This window comes from Pelobates fuscus, chromosome 9 (assembly GCF_036172605.1).
Source record: "Pelobates fuscus isolate aPelFus1 chromosome 9, aPelFus1.pri, whole genome shotgun sequence".
NCBI classification, from domain to species: domain Eukaryota; kingdom Metazoa; phylum Chordata; class Amphibia; order Anura; family Pelobatidae; genus Pelobates; species Pelobates fuscus.
The window spans coordinates 170,613,030-170,629,168 of record NC_086325.1 but is presented as its reverse complement, the minus strand read 5'-3'; the positions used below and the strand labels follow the sequence as shown (position 1 = coordinate 170,629,168).

At 46.0% G+C, this 16,139-nt stretch overlaps 1 protein-coding gene across 1 annotated transcript; it reads right to left on the bottom strand.

Moving 5' to 3' along the window:
• Positions 1-1,807: 1,807 nt before the first annotated feature.
• On the bottom strand, positions 1,808-14,910 carry WDR13 (WD repeat domain 13). Its single transcript, XM_063433114.1, has 10 exons — positions 14,843-14,910; positions 11,968-12,053; positions 10,174-10,411; positions 9,979-10,088; positions 9,781-9,911; positions 5,915-6,222; positions 5,605-5,785; positions 5,213-5,354; positions 4,992-5,110; positions 1,808-2,484 (listed from the first exon to the last, which is right to left on the bottom strand). Exons 2-10 carry the CDS (start codon positions 12,006-12,008, stop codon positions 2,300-2,302), a joined length of 1,455 nt encoding a protein of 484 aa, XP_063289184.1. The 5' UTR covers positions 12,009-12,053; positions 14,843-14,910; the 3' UTR covers positions 1,808-2,299.
• Between the last annotated feature and the right edge of the window lie 1,229 nt (positions 14,911-16,139).

Below are 16,139 nucleotides of genomic sequence, written 5' to 3'. Positions count from 1 at the left end.
AGTAGGCTTAGCTAGGTGGCACATGTACTCTTGTATGGAACAAATCTTTTACCTGCTGCTCACAAAAATCTGTTATACTGTTTGCCAATACTCTCAAAAATAAATAATTTTTAAAAAAAAAGAATACCTTTTATAGTATTGGGGGAGGATTTTAAAAATGTATTTTGGTGTTATCCTGCCTGATTTTCCCCTCCAGATTAGAGAAATTCCTGTTGCCATGCACTGCCTTTAATTTGAAGGGGAAACGTTGTTTTGGTGCTGAGAGCAGCGTATTATCTTACAATGTGTTTGAAGCAAGAAGAACACAGTACCATTCATTCTTAAAAAATACTGCATTGAGGATCCACAAATGCCAAGAACACAGCAGCTATATCCCTCCATTAAAGAACTCCCCAGGTCCTTACTAAACCATGAATTGATAGATTCTCTTAAAGGGAGAAAAACAGGTCACAAGAGAGGTGAGAACAGACAACCGCTCAATTAGCCTGCCCTTTGATGGGTCCCCGCTCAGATCTCAAGCTGGTTTTAGCTCATCTTGTGCCATTACAGAAAGAACATTTCTGAAACATATCAGACTGGTCCCACCCATACGGGCAAATCCAAATCCGAAACGCTAGCAAGTTCCCGCTGCACAAGAGAAACAGCAACCCCAGACAATCGTTTCAACCTGATAAGTTCTTATCAATGTCCCTCTAGGCACCAAGAGCAAGGTGTCCACGTCTGGATTGCCCTTTAAACTTGAGAGAAAAACAAGTAACAAGAGAGGTGAGAACAGACAACAGCTCAATTAGCCTGCCCTTCAGTGGGTCCCTGCTCAGATCTCAAGCTGGTTTTAGCTCATAAAACCAGGTTGAGCTCTGAGCGGGGACAGACCGAACGGCAGGCCAATTGAACTGTTTGTTCTCACCTTTCTTGCTACTTGTTTTTTGATTCTCTTAAAAGGGTCAGGCCGGGCAACATAACCACTTCATTGCGATGAATTTTTCGTGTGAGGAGGTCCTGGGTAGATGCCATCATACCTTGAGTTAAACCTTGAAATAAAAATCTCAGGAAGCCTCAGACTCTGGACGCTGCTAATGGGCTGAGATACATATTGGTTTTATCCCTAGTGATAGTCTGAGGGGGTCAGCTGACACCTCGAAACTGCATAGAAAGTACGATTGGGTACTGTTTTCAGACATTGGGTTTGGTTTAACCTCTTAAGATAAGGCGGCGTGTGGAACCACTTTGCACCATAGCAACTTCATTGAGATTATGTTATAATGCCTGAAGTGTCAACGCTGCAAGTGGGTGCCGAACCTTCTGCACTCATTCCCCCTTACACGTAGATTACTGGGTTTGAAGGTGGTGTACTACTTGTTTCCTCTCTTTATGCAAGGCTGCCTATGGCTAAACACACGTCAAAAGTAATAAAATAAAGAATAAAAAAAATAAAATAAAAAAGTTATAACAGGTCAAAGTTTCTCGTAGCCATTGTAGACCCCCCCCCCCCCCCCCCCCCAGTTGGCCAGCTCGTAGTGTAAGACATATTGTGTTAGATGTGATCTTATTTAATACACAGGTGTTTGTCCAGTTCAGATATTCTGACCCAACATTTCTGATTGCTTTTTCAGTTCTCTACAATTCCTAGTTTATAGAATACCCCAGTCCTGAAAGTGCAGTGAGGCCTCTAGAGAGATATGCCATTATTGCTACTTCTCTCTTCCTCTGTGTCTTAATCTGTAGAAGGGTCCAGGATTTTCTGTTATACGGAGCTCATGTGCCCAAATATACTTAATCACAATAAATGGATTCAAACTGCATGGGCTTTATGGGAATGGATTTATTAAAATCACACACAGGAAGCAGTATGATGGGGCTCCAGCAGAAGATACGCAAGACCCCAATTCCAACGTTGTCCATCTTTTCGACAATTCTAGTCATAGGTTTTAAACAAAAAAAAAGCAAATGGAGAATTTATTGGATGTAAGACACCATCACAGGGCCCAGGGTAGAACTAAAGAGCAAATATCACCATGACGATTTAAAGATAGTAGCCAACTTCTGCTTTAAATAAAGCTCTGTCATTACTTTACTTCCTGTAAAAGGCTGGCAGCATGGTATCTGTGCTAAAACGGATTACATGCCCACTCCTGGCACATGGTAGAATAGTTCTGTCACACTCCTCATCCGTCTTTCAATAGTCTGGACTAGAGCGCTTCCTCCGCCATCAAAGCAAACATCCCACTCGCACTAAGCACAGCGACCATAACCACACATTATAAATAAAGGAGGGGGAAACAGTTGGTCACACTGGGCTCTACTTCTGCTCGCGCTTCCAGATAATGACCATGCCCTTAGCATCACTGGAGGCCAGGAGGCTTTCATCACAGTTGAAGCTGACACCCAATACAGCCGCACTGTGTCCTTGGAGTTTGTTAACAATGGCTTTTGTTGCACGTTCTACATCGAAGAAGTAAACACATAAATCTTCACTCCCAGTCACTGGAAGGAGGAGAAAAAAAAACACAGTTAGTAGAATGGAAGACAGAAGGGAATTGGCCTACTCCCAGCCACATGCCAGAGTACGGGGAGAGCTGGCCTACTCCTACCTGAATGCCCAGGTACAGGGAAAGCTGGCCTCCCAACAGAGTGCCCAGGTATGGGGAGAGCTGGCCTACTCCCAGCCACGTGCCAGAGTACAGGGAGAGCTGGCCTACTACCAACAGAGTTCCCAGGTACGGGGAGAGCTGGCCTACTACCAACAGAGTTCCCAGGTACGGGGAGAGCTGGCCTACTACCAACAGAGTTCCCAGGTACGGGGAGAGCTGGCCTACTACCAACAGAGTGCCCAAGTACGGGGAGAGCTGGCCTACTCCTACCCGAATTCCCAGGTAAGGTGAGTGCTGGCCTACTCCTACCTGAATGCCCAGGTACGGCGAGAGCTGGCCCACTCCTACCTGAATGGGGAGAGCTGGCCTACTCCCAACAGAGTGCCCAGGTACGGGCAGAGCTGGCCTACTCACAACAGAGTGTCAGGATAAGTGAATAATGACAATGTTTAGATGTAAGAGGAGCTGAAAGGTCTCAAGTGGAAAGACATATGATTTAAAAAAAAAAAAACCTTTACTAAACCAGTGGGTGAAAAATGACCTTAATAGACGGATTGCTGGCCAATTTATATATAGTTTAATGATTCATTTCAGGGCGTTTATGTAAATCAATGCAAGGAAACTTGTGTCACCATGGCAATGGACTACACAATACTCTCCACCCAGTTAGTGCTAGCGAAGGGCAATTCAACAAACCGGAGCGTGATACGCTTATTCATATACAATGTATTAATATTGCATTTACTTATCTCTATATTTAAAGGATCACTATAGGGCCAGGAACACAAACATGTATTCCTGACCCTAGTGTTAAAACCACCATCCAGCCCCCCTGGGCCTATCATGCCTCCATAAATATAGCAAAACCTTACTGTATTCAAGCCTGAAGCTGTAACTATGCATGTTGTTCGACTCGGAAAAAAAACAAGCAGTCTGCTGACATCATCAGAAGTGGTAGCCTGATCCAATCACAATGCTTCCCCATAGGATTGGCTGAGACTGACAAAGGGGCAGAGCCAGCATGATTCAAACACAGCCCTGGCCAATCAGCACCTCCTCATAGAGATGAATTGAATCAATGAATCTCTATGAGGAAAGTTCAGTGTCTGCATGCAGAGGGTGGAGATACTGAATGTTTGGATGCATTTTAGGCAGTCATGACCCAGGAAGGATCTCTAACAGCCATCTGAGGAGTGGCCAGTGAAGTTATCACTAGGCTGTAATGTAAACACTGCATTTTCTCTGAAAATACAGTGTTTACAGCAAAAAGCCTGAAAGTAATGATTCTACTCACCAGAACAAATTCAATACGCTGTTCTGGTGACTATAGTGTCCCTTTAATACATTTGTATTTGTGAGATGTGGGAAATTAAATTTAATGTAGAGAGCATACAGAGTGGAGGAGAAAGAAAGCAATGTTTCCACCCATGTGTGTCCTGGCTGTGCCTTATTTGAACTGGTGTTTCTACCCCTGTTTGCCCCGGCTGTGCCTTATCTGAACTGGTGTTTCTACCCCTGTGGGCCCCAGCTGTACCTTATCTGAACTGGTGTTTCTACCCCTGGGTGCCGCGGCTGTGCCGGTCTGAACTGGTGTTTCTACCTGTGGGCTGCGGCTGTGCCTGTCTGAACCGGTGTTTCTACCCGTGTGCCCCAGCTGTTCCTGTCTGAACTGTATTACGATGCCATTTCCTACATTTTTTTATTTTTTAGAATTACAGCAGCTCATGGGAGAAAATCAATAAATAAAATCAAAATGTAATTCAATGGTGTTGTGGTTTAAATTCAGCAGACAGCAATGTTTTCTCTCAGGTATGAAGACAAGGAATGGACACAGCAGAACTACGAGCTCGTCCACACCAATGTATGGCAGAATACTACACCTAATTTTAATGGGGAAAACACAGATCTTATAACAAATCTCTGAACACATCCAAAAAGGGGTTGTCTTCACATAATACAGTCATGTCCAGTTAATGCATCTTCAACGAATTTAAAGCACATTTGGCATTAGCCGGTCAAAAGAGGTTACTGGATTAAACAAACACTTTCCAACAAGGTGTTAACAGGACATGCAGTGCAGGGGGGGGGAACAGGAAGAAGATACAAATCAGGATCAAAGGCCAGCTGATATAATAGAGCATCCTGACATTACTTTATCAACTGTGTAGTGTGACACGGGATATAAGGGGAAAGGTGCTCATTAATCCCTATCAAATGGGGTCAATTCCACAGAAGCGACCACTCACACAATGTATTAGCCGTTTAATCAGACCTCAACTGCAAAGGGCACTATAAACACAATGTCGCTGTAGTGGTTATAGTGTCAAGCCATCGTGAGAGGCGGCAGGTGAGACGTTCAGCCCCACAGTTTGTATCGCTTTACCATGTCTGGATACTTACCGACGCAGGCGCCCTGTCTGAAGGACATGAGTGGACAGAAGATACTGCGTACTGGGTGAGCCGTTTGCTGGATGGGAAAGGTCCTTTTTAGCTGTAATGTCCCCTCATTATCCACTACCCTGCGAGACAGATCAGAAGAATTCACACACCGCGCTACAGAGCATGTTGGCGCATTACAAGTTTCAATAAGAAATGTGAAGACACGAGGACTCGGGTCCCACCTGTAAAGAAGCAGCTTGTTAATACAGGCGTTTACAAGTAGCGAGGGATCTCTGGCCTCACGACTGATCCAGGACCGGGCAGAGATGCTGGTGATGGCGCTGCCTTCTGATACAACCAGTCGTTTAGCCTTTGTCAGTTTACCTACAGGAAACAAATGATTATGAAACACTGTACGGCACTTAAACCGATCTGATGAGTTCATTCAATAGCTAGAGCCCGGTCTCCAACAAATACTGAACCCCACAACCTCATCATACCAGCATGCAATGATCCATCCTCCCAGAGCAAGCTCTTGGCCCCCTATGGAAGAGGCGTCAATCAAATTAGCACCTGAGATTAGACCCCACACAAGCCTCTGCAGGCAGCCTCATCTCCTGCACCCATGGCTCACCTGTGGCCATGTCAAAGAGGAAGGAATAGATGCTGCCACGGTCATCGCCTGCCCATAGAATGCGTCCCGCTGAATCAAAGGACAGAGACAGAACGCGCCCTGTGAGTTTACTGCTGCCACCTTTAACCTTTTTACCAGTGGAAATATTCATCACGTGGAGATTGTGCTTCCCATTACCGACCTGAAAAACAAGGGAAAGATAAGCTCACCTCCACCCATACTTGGTATACCAGGGATTTTACAATCCATATAGGTTATACGGCAAGCAATGGGCAGTCATGCAAACACAGAGCAGCGTGGACGAACCTACCACTGTAAGGTTGTTGTTGATTGGCTGAAAGATGCAGCACAGCATTTGGGCAGCATCTGGGTCAGGAATATGGCGGATGCAGCGCCCCTGGTGTGCATTCCAGATACGCATACTGCCATCTAGAGAGGTGGACACAATGATGTCATTGGACAAGGACCAAGCAAAGTCACTGACAGGAGCTGTGTGGCCACGCAGAGTCTGCAGCACGGCTGGCGGAGTGGGTACAAGCTGACATACAGAGATGGTTCCATCCAGAGAGCAGCAAGCCAGAAGATGTCGGTCATCATTGGCAAACTGGACCTTGGGCACTAAGAAAAGGACAGACAAGGGCATCAGGCTGACCAATCCTCCCCTTCACAACATAAACTGCAAGCAAGGCTTCTACCAAGTCTATTAATACTCTATTCACTGCTAAATGTAAAGGGATTTCCATCCAGGTGGCAGATCGACACAGATATACAAAATACTGAGTGCTTAAAGGGACACTCCGGACAGATAAAGAACTTTAGCCATATTGATTTTATTTTTTTCGGCTTCATAAAAAGTGCAGATTTCAATAGAAACTTTTATAAATAAGCCTTGTTACACCCCCACCCCGGCTCTCAATCACATAACCGGTCCTGTTAATTCCTGCCTGTTTACTGAGATAAACTCAAGAGGCAGCAATTGCCCAGAGCACCTGCCTTGCCCAGACTTCTCATTGAGCTGCACTGGGAGTCTGTGATTGGACGGCCACAGAAAGTCTGGGCGGGGCTAGAAGGGGAATAATGTTTCATAGTGTATTACAGGGCTTGACAAATTTGCTTTCAAATCTAGGAGTCAGCTAAAAAAAAAATAGCCATTTTTTTTCAGCGTCAAAAAATAAAATTCTTAAAGGAACACTACAGTCACCAGAAACACTACAGCTTAATTTAGTAAAATTTGCGTCTAAAACTTGTTCCTGTAGGTTTATCAATGTAAGTGTTTACCTTGCTGCCTAGTAACACCTCTAGTGGCAGTCACTCAAACGGCCACTAAAGAGTCTCATATCTCAATGCTGCACAATGTGCAGCACCTACATTCAGCATGGAGGCGGTGCTGAACGTTCCCCATAGACATGCATGGTTTTAATGCTTCACTATGAGATGTTAATTGGTAATTAATAATCTCAGTTATGAAGGAGAGCCTGGCACAGCCTTGTAAAAACACCACTCCCATGCGATCAGATGGGGGCTGGTGACCTAAACATACCATTCACTGACAGAGTATGGCTGCTCACTATGTACTCAGGAGATGGATAGGGGCTGCAGCTTATCACACAAGATTTCCCCAACCTTGTGACAACAAGGATGAAACAAAAAATACATTGTATAATCCGCGCCTATAATCAATTAATCTACTGGTTGGATTAAACCGATATGAAAATGGATACATACATATGTTTAGCAGGATCTTGTTAGTAGATGGATCTCTCCAAAAGGCAAAAAGAGAGAACAAAACAATATAAGCGCAATATGTTTTTACATTCTGAGGTAGTAAATTATGCCGAAAGCACACTCACGCTTTCCAGAGCTATATAGAGTATATAGGGTATAATCCCCGTGTAATGATGTGTATATACAGCAGTAGTGATGGTATGTTCAGCAGTGATGATGGTACTTTCTTGGTAAAGTGAAGAGCATGAACCTGCTCTGGTGTAGTGGAGCGTTGGTGGTACAATCTTCACCTGGGATGTGCAGGACCGGAAGTATAGCAGAATTCGGGAAACCAAAGGGGTGCAAAGTAAATGCCAAATAAATTCAGAAGAATTCAATTTACAGGGATAAACTTTATTGACAAACAAAAATATATAATCTAAAATGGGTTAAAACCACACTAAATGCGATTTACCATGGGGTTTTATCAGAAGTGTGACTTAACTATGGAACAGGATTGTTTATATACATAAAACCTTAAAGGACCATTATAGTCCCGAATTCTGCTATACTTCCGGTCCTGCACATCCCAGGTGAAGATTGTACCACCAACGCTCCACTACACCAGAGCAGGTTCATGCTCTTCACTTTACCAAGAAAGTACCATCATCACTGCTGAACATACCATCACTACTGCTGTATATACACATCATTACACGGGGATTATACCCTATATACTCTATATAGCTCTGGAAAGCGTGAGTGTGCTTTCGGCATAATTTACTACCTCAGAATGTAAAAACATATTGCGCTTATATTGTTTTGTTCTCTCTTTTTGCCTTTTGGAGAGATCCATCTACTAACAAGATCCTGCTAAACATATGTATGTATCCATTTTCATATCGGTTTAATCCAACCAGTAGATTAATTGATTATGGGCGCGGATTATACAATTTATTTTTTGTTACACACACTGACAGACGGACACACATCCTCACAAGATATTTCTTATTTGATACACACAAAGAAATACACACAGAAATAAAAAAAAAAGAGAGAATACATATGTTTAGCCAATCTGTTTCCAACCCTTTAGGCGCAGAAGAGTGGCTTCCCTGGGGTCCACTGTGACTGTGCACAGCAGGAGACAGATTGGTGAGGCTGGCGGCTAATGGGAGAGGGCTAGCGATGGACAAGACTCCTCTCCTCCACCTGTCTCGATATCACGTGCAGCTCACTGTGCGCAGGCACGAAGTGAAGGGATCTGCAATTACTTCTTCCAGGCGCTGAAGCCGCGCAGGCGGGTCTTTGAAGTGTAGGTGGATTGTCAAGTCTGTGAAATAGGGACGGGTTCTTGGGACTGTGAAATGGGGGCAGGCGGTCGAACAGAGACTATTTTATCAGGTGTCCTGCTAGCTTGCTAGTCCCCTGAGCAGCCTCAACGCCGGGAGAAAGTAATTACAGTTCACTTCCTCTCGGTACACCGGCGAACAGAGAGCTACGCGGGGATTGAGATAGGAGGAGGGAAGGTGGGGAGGAGGGTGAAAACGGCCTGATCAGTCCCAGACGCAAGGGCAAAATTCTTAGTCGCCATGGCGACCTGGGATCTGTCGAGCCCTATTGTAAAAACTACTTAAAAGGGACACTCCAGATCCATACAGCACCTTAGCTGGCTGAATTTCTTTACATGTGAACAGTGTGCCCTCGTTTTTTCCCATTTTTCAATAAGTGCAGATTTCAATACAAACTGACACTTTTATAAATGAACCCGGTTACACCCCCTGGCTGTTAGATAACCGGTCCGGTTACTTCCTGGTTTGTTTGAGTCAGTGGCGATAAACTCAAGAGGCAGCAATGGTCCAGAGCACCTGCCTTGCAAAGACTTCATATTGAGCTGCATTGGGAAGTCTGTGATTGGACAGACACAAAGTCTGGGCGGGGTTAGAAGGGGAGGGCTTGTAAAGGTTTCAGACAAGAGATCTACAGCTACAGCAAGTTGTTTTTAGATCTACACATAATGAAAAGATGTATAATTAAAAGCATGCATGCTGTCATTTGGGTTATATCTACTAAACAGTGATTTAAAAAAAAGTGAGCGGTGTATGAGAGCAGCACTACTCACCACCTCTCTTCCAATAAAACAGGGTTTACCATGCCCAGTTATGTTCTACTTGCTCCTGGGTTCAGGCCCGGTGAGCTTTACACCACTGAGGTTTATCCAGTAAACCGGGAATTGCAGATTCACCGCCTTATTAGTAGCATTTGGGAAAGTTCCAAACTCAAGTATTTTGCCTAAAATTAGCAATTTTCTAGTCAAAGCGCCAGGATTACTGGTTAACGGTTTTTAGAATGCATTGTAAACCAAGCAATATTCACCAACAGTAGTTGGTACGTGAAAGGCGGCTCTGTATAACGCTAGCGACGATTTATAAAATGACAAGCTGCCACACGTGGATAGGAGAAAATACTCACCAGCCTGATCCACGTGTTGGTCAAAGATATGGTACATGCCGGCAAAAGCATAGTTCTCACTGAGGGTGGTGTCACCAGCCATTGCTCTGCTTGCTTCTGCCAGGGGGGTTGGCACCACACTCCCTGGTGCCCTGTGGGTGACAAACACGGTCAACTCCATGTTTTCACATGACCTCCTTTCACATTGCCTTCTCTCACCTGTCCTCTTGGGCCACACGATTCATCTGTGCCTGCAGCTGGTAAGAACCCCGACTGACTGACCGCCTGTGGCCCCGAGACCCCTGAGAACGAGGCTCCTCTTCTAAATCCTGGAGACAAAGCAAAACTCTTCGAGAATCTGCCCACATTCCCACAGCCCATCATAACATCTCCCCATCAGCCCATTAGTCTCACTTCCATGCGGTCCAATGTAGTACGTGAGCTGCGGATGCTGTTACTATGAGCTCGAAAACTACTCTGCTCAGACAAGGGTCCGTAACGCTGAGCCAAGAGCTGGCTGCGCACTTTCAGGTACTGGCGGCGAAACAGTGGCTCATATCCAGCTTTAGCATTCTCCCGAAGGAGCTGGCTGCGCCGACGGATGTACTGTGTGCGGAACTGAGGGTGAGCAGGGGTGCGATAAGCATTGTACCTAAAAACAAACAAACAAACAAACAAGACAAACAAACAAACAAGACAAAAATGATTTTTCCCCTTCTACGTTGCAAAGCATAGATTAATATTCCTAATTAAAAAAAACAATACCATAGCACACACCTTATCCTCAAAATGTTACTACACCCAGAGTTACCGCACACACAGCCTCCCTCCCCCCCAAGTTACTGCACACACAGCCTCCCTCCCCCCCCAAGTTACTGCACACACAGCCTCCCTCCCCCCCCCAAGTTACTGCACACACAGCCTCCCTCCCCCCCCCCCCCAAGTTACTGCACACACAGCCTCCCTCCCCCCCAAGTTACTGCACACACAGCCTCCCCCTTCCCCCAAGTTACTGCACACACAGCCTCCCCCTTCCCCCCCAAGTTACTGCACACACAGCCCCCCCCCCCCAAGTTACTGCACACACAGCCTCCCCCTCCCCCCCCAAGTTACTGCACACACAGCCTCCCTCCCCCCCCAAGTTACTGCACACACAGCCTCCCCCTTCCCCCCCAAGTTACTGCACACACAGCCTCCCCCTTCCCCCCCAAGTTACTGCACACACAGCCCCTCCCTCCCCCCCCCCAAGTTACTGCACACACAGCCTCCCCCCCTCCCAATTTACTGCACACACAGCCTCCCCCTCCCCCCCTAGTTACTGCACACACAGCCCCTCCATTCCCCCCCCCCCAAGTTACTGCACACACAGCCTCCCCCCCCCCCCAATTTACTGCACACACAGCCTCCCCCCTCCCAATTTACTGCACATACAGCCTCCCCCTCCCAATTTACTGCACATACAGCCTCCCCCCTGCCCCCCCCAATTTACTGCACACACAACCTCCCCCTCCCCAATTTACTGCGCACACACAGCCTCCCCCCCCCCCAAGTTACTGCACACACAGCCTCCCTCCCCCCCCCCCAAGTTACTGCACACACAGCCTCCCTCCCCCCCCCCCAAGTTACTGCACACACAGCCTCCCTCCCCCCCCCCAAGTTACTGCACACACAGCCTCCCCCCTGCCCCCCCCCCCCCCAATTTACTGCACACACAGTCTCCCCCCCCTCTCCCGGGTTACTGCACACACAGCCTCCCCCTCCCAATTTACTGCACATACAGCCTCCCCCCTGCCCCCCCCAATTTACTGCACACACAACCTCCCCCTCCCCAATTTACTGCGCACACACAGCCTCCCCCCCCCCCAAGTTACTGCACACACAGCCTCCCCCCCCCCAAGTTACTGCACACACAGCCTCCCTCCCCCCCCCCCAAGTTACTGCACACACAGCCTCCCTCCCCCCCCCCCAAGTTACTGCACACACAGCCTCCCTCCCCCCCCCCAAGTTACTGCACACACAGCCTCCCCCCTGCCCCCCCCCCCCCCAATTTACTGCACACACAGTCTCCCCCCCCTCTCCCGGGTTACTGCACACACAGCCTCCCTCCCTCCCCCGGGTTACTCCACACACAGCCTCCCTCCCTCCCCCGGGTTACTGCACACACAGCCTCCCCCCTACCAATTACTTATTGCCCCCTGTAGGGGTTACCTTGCATCCACTGCCAGGACCTGCTGCCATACTGCAGCCATTCCACACAAAGTGATAACGTCTCAGCTTCCCAAACCTGAGAAATCCTGAAAAAGGAAAGATATGTATACAGCTATACCCTGTGTGTGTACCAATACCATCCTAATATACAGCTATACCCTGTGTGTGTACCAATACCATCCTAATATACAGCTATACCCTGTGTGTGTACCAATACCATCCTAATATACAGCTATACCCTGTGTGTGTACCAATACTATCCTAATATACAGCTATACCCTGTGTGTGTACCAATACCATCCTAATATACAGCTATACCCTGTGTGTACCAATACCATCCTAATATACAGCTATACCCTGTGTGTGTACCAATACCATCCTAATATACAGCTATACCCTGTGTGTGTACCAATACCATCCTAATATACAGCTATACCCTGTGTGTGTACCAATACCATCCTAATATACAACTATACCCTGTGTGTGTACCAATACCATCCTAATATACAGCTATACCCTGTGTGTGTACCAATACCATCCTAATATACAGCTATACCCTGTGTGTGCCAATACCATCCTAATATACAGCTATACCCTGTGTGTGTACCAATAGCATCCTAATATACAGCTATACCCTGTGTGTGTACCAAAACCATCCTAATATACAGCTATACCCTGTGTGTGTACCAATACCATCCTAATATACAGCTATACCCTGTGTGTGTACCAATACCATCCTAATATACAGCTATTCCCTGTGTGTGCCAATACCATCCTAATATACAGCTATACCCTGTGTGTGTACCAATACCATCCTAATATACAGCTATACCATGTGTGTGTACCAATACCATCCTAATATACAGCTATACCCTGTGTGTGTACCAATACCATCCTAATATACAGCTATACCCTGTGTGTGTACCAATACCATCCTAATATACAGCTATACCCTGTGTGTGTACCAATACCATCCTAATATACCGCTATACCCTGTGTGTGTACCAATACCATCCTAATATACAGCTATACCCTGTGTGTACCAATACCATCCTAATATACAGCTATACCCTGTGTGTACCAATACCATCCTAATATACAGCTATACCCTGTGTGTGTACCAATACCATCCTAATATACAGCTATACCCTGTGTGTGTACCAATACCATCCTAATACACAGCTATACCCTGTGTGTGTACCAATACCATCCTAATACACAGCTATACCCTGTGTGTGTACAAATACCATCCTAATATACAGCTATACCCTGTGTGTGTACCAATACCATCCTAATATACAGCTATACCCTGTGTGTACCAATACCATCCTAATACACAGCTATACCCTGTGTGTGTACCAATACCATCCTAATACACAGCTATACCCTGTGTGTGTACCAATACCATCCTAATATACAGCTATACCCTGTGTGTGCCAATACCATCCTAATATACAGCTATACCCTGTGTGTGTGTACCAATACCATCCTAATATACAGCTATACCCTGTGTGTGTGTACCAATACCATCCTAATATACAGCTATACCCTGTGTGTGTACAAATACCATCCTAATACACAGCTATACCCTGTGTGTGCCAATACCATCCTAATATACAGCTATACCCTGTGTGTGTACCAATACTATCCTAATATACAGCTACACCCTGTGTGTGTACCAATACCATCCTAATATACAGCTATACCCTGTGTGTGTACCAATACCATCCTAATATACAGCTACACCCTGTGTGTGTACCAATACCATCCTAATATACAGCTATACCCTGTGTGTGTACCAATACCATCCTAATATACAGCTATACCCTGTGTGTGTACCAATACCATCCTAATATACAGCTATACCCTGTGTGTGTACAAATACCATCCTAATATACAGCTATACCCTGTGTGTGTACAAATACCATCCTAATATACAGCTATACCCTGTGTGTGTGTACCAATACCATCCTAATATACAGCTATACCCTGTGTGTGTACAAATACCATCCTAATACACAGCTATACCCTGTGTGTGCCAATACCATCCTAATATACAGCTATACCCTGTGTGTGTACCAATACCATCCTAATATACAGCTACACCCTGTGTGTGTACCAATACCATCCTAATATACAGCTACACCCTGTGTGTGTACCAATACCATCCTAATATACAGCTATACCCTGTGTGTGTACCAATACCATCCTAATATACAGCTATACCCTGTGTGTGTACCAATACCATCCTAATATACAGCTATACCCTGTGTGTGTACCAATACCATCCTAATATACAGCTATACCCTGTGTGTGTACCAATACCATCCTAATATACAGCTATACCCAGTGTGTGTACCAATACCATCCTAATATACAGCTATACCCTGTGTGTACCAATACCATCCTAATATACAGCTATACCCTGTGTGTACCAATACCATCCTAATATACAGCTATACCCTGTGTGTACCAATACCATCCTAATACACAGCTATACCCTGTGTGTACCAATACCATCCTAATACACAGCTATACCCTGTGTGTACCAATACCATCCTAATATACAGCTATACCCTGTGTGTACCAATACCATCCTAATATACAGCTATACCCTGTGTGTACCAATACCATCCTAATATACAGCTATACCCTGTGTGTGTACCAATACCATCCTAATATACAGCTATACCCTGTGTGTGTACCAATACCATCCTAATATACAGCTATACCCTGTGTGTGTACCAATACCATCCTAATATACAGCTATACCCTGTGTGTGTACCCAGGTTGCCCCATATAGCCGCATTGAGAATAATAATAATAATAATAATAATAATAATAATAATAATAATGCCAGGATGGTTCAGGTGACCTGCTCAGCCGGAAGCTCCATCCACCCAGCTGCTAGAGTGCAGCACAGGGAGGCGGGGCTTTGGCTTTTTTAGAGGTGTAAACACTAGAGCTCATATTCAGCTGCCATTATAGTGGAGTCCACTGCATTCATTCCAGCAAAACCAGAACCTGTACATTGTATTATAACTGTGTGTATAATGGCTCTCCCTCTGGCACTCTGTATAATGACTCTCCCTCTGGCACTCTGTATAATGGCTCTCCCTCTGGCACTCTGTATAATGACTCTCCCTCTGGCACTCTGTATAATGACTCTCCCTCTGGCACACTCTGTATAATGACTCTCCCTCTGGCACACTCTGTATAATGACTCTCCCTCTGGCACTCTGTATAATGGCTCTCCCTCTGGCACTCTGTATAATGACTCTCCCTCTGGCACTCTGTATAATGACTCTCCCTCTGGCACTCTGTATAATGACTCTCCCTCTGGCACTCTGTATAATGACTCTCCCTCTGGCACTCTGTATAATGACTCTCCCTCTGGCACTCTGTATAATGACTCTCCCTTTGGCACTCTGTATAATGACTCTCCCTCTGGCACTCTGTATAATGGCTCTCCCTCTGGCACTCTGTATAATGACTCTCCCTCTGGCACTCTGTATAATGACTCTCCCTCTGGCACACTCTGTATAATGACTCTCCCTCTGGCACTCTGTATAATGACTCTCCCTCTGGCACTCTGTATAATGGATCTCCCTCTGGCACACTCTGTATAATGGCTCTCCCTCTGGCACTCTGTATAATGACTCTCCCTCTGGCACACTCTGTATAATGACTCTCCCTCTGGCACTCTGTATAATGGCTCTCCCTCTGGCACTCTGTATAATGACTCTCCCTCTGGCACTCTGTATAATGGCTCTCCCTCTGGCACTCTGTATAATGACTCTCCCTCTGGCACACTCTGTATAATGACTCTCCCTCTGGCACACTCTGTATAATGACTCTCCCTCTGGCACACTCTGTAAAATGGCTCTCCCTCTGGCACTCTGTATAATGACTCTCCCTCTGGCACACTCTGTATAATGGCTCTCCCTCTGGCACTCTCTGTATAATGACTCTCCCTCTGGCACTCTGTATAATGACTCTCCCTCTGGCACTCTGTATAATGACTCTCCCTCTGGCACTCTGTATAATGACTCTCCCTCTGGCACTCTGTATAATGGCTCTCCCTCTGGCACTCTGTATAATGACTCTCCCTCTGGCACTCTGTATAATGACTCTCCCTCTGGCACTCTCTGTATAATGACTCTCCCTCTGGC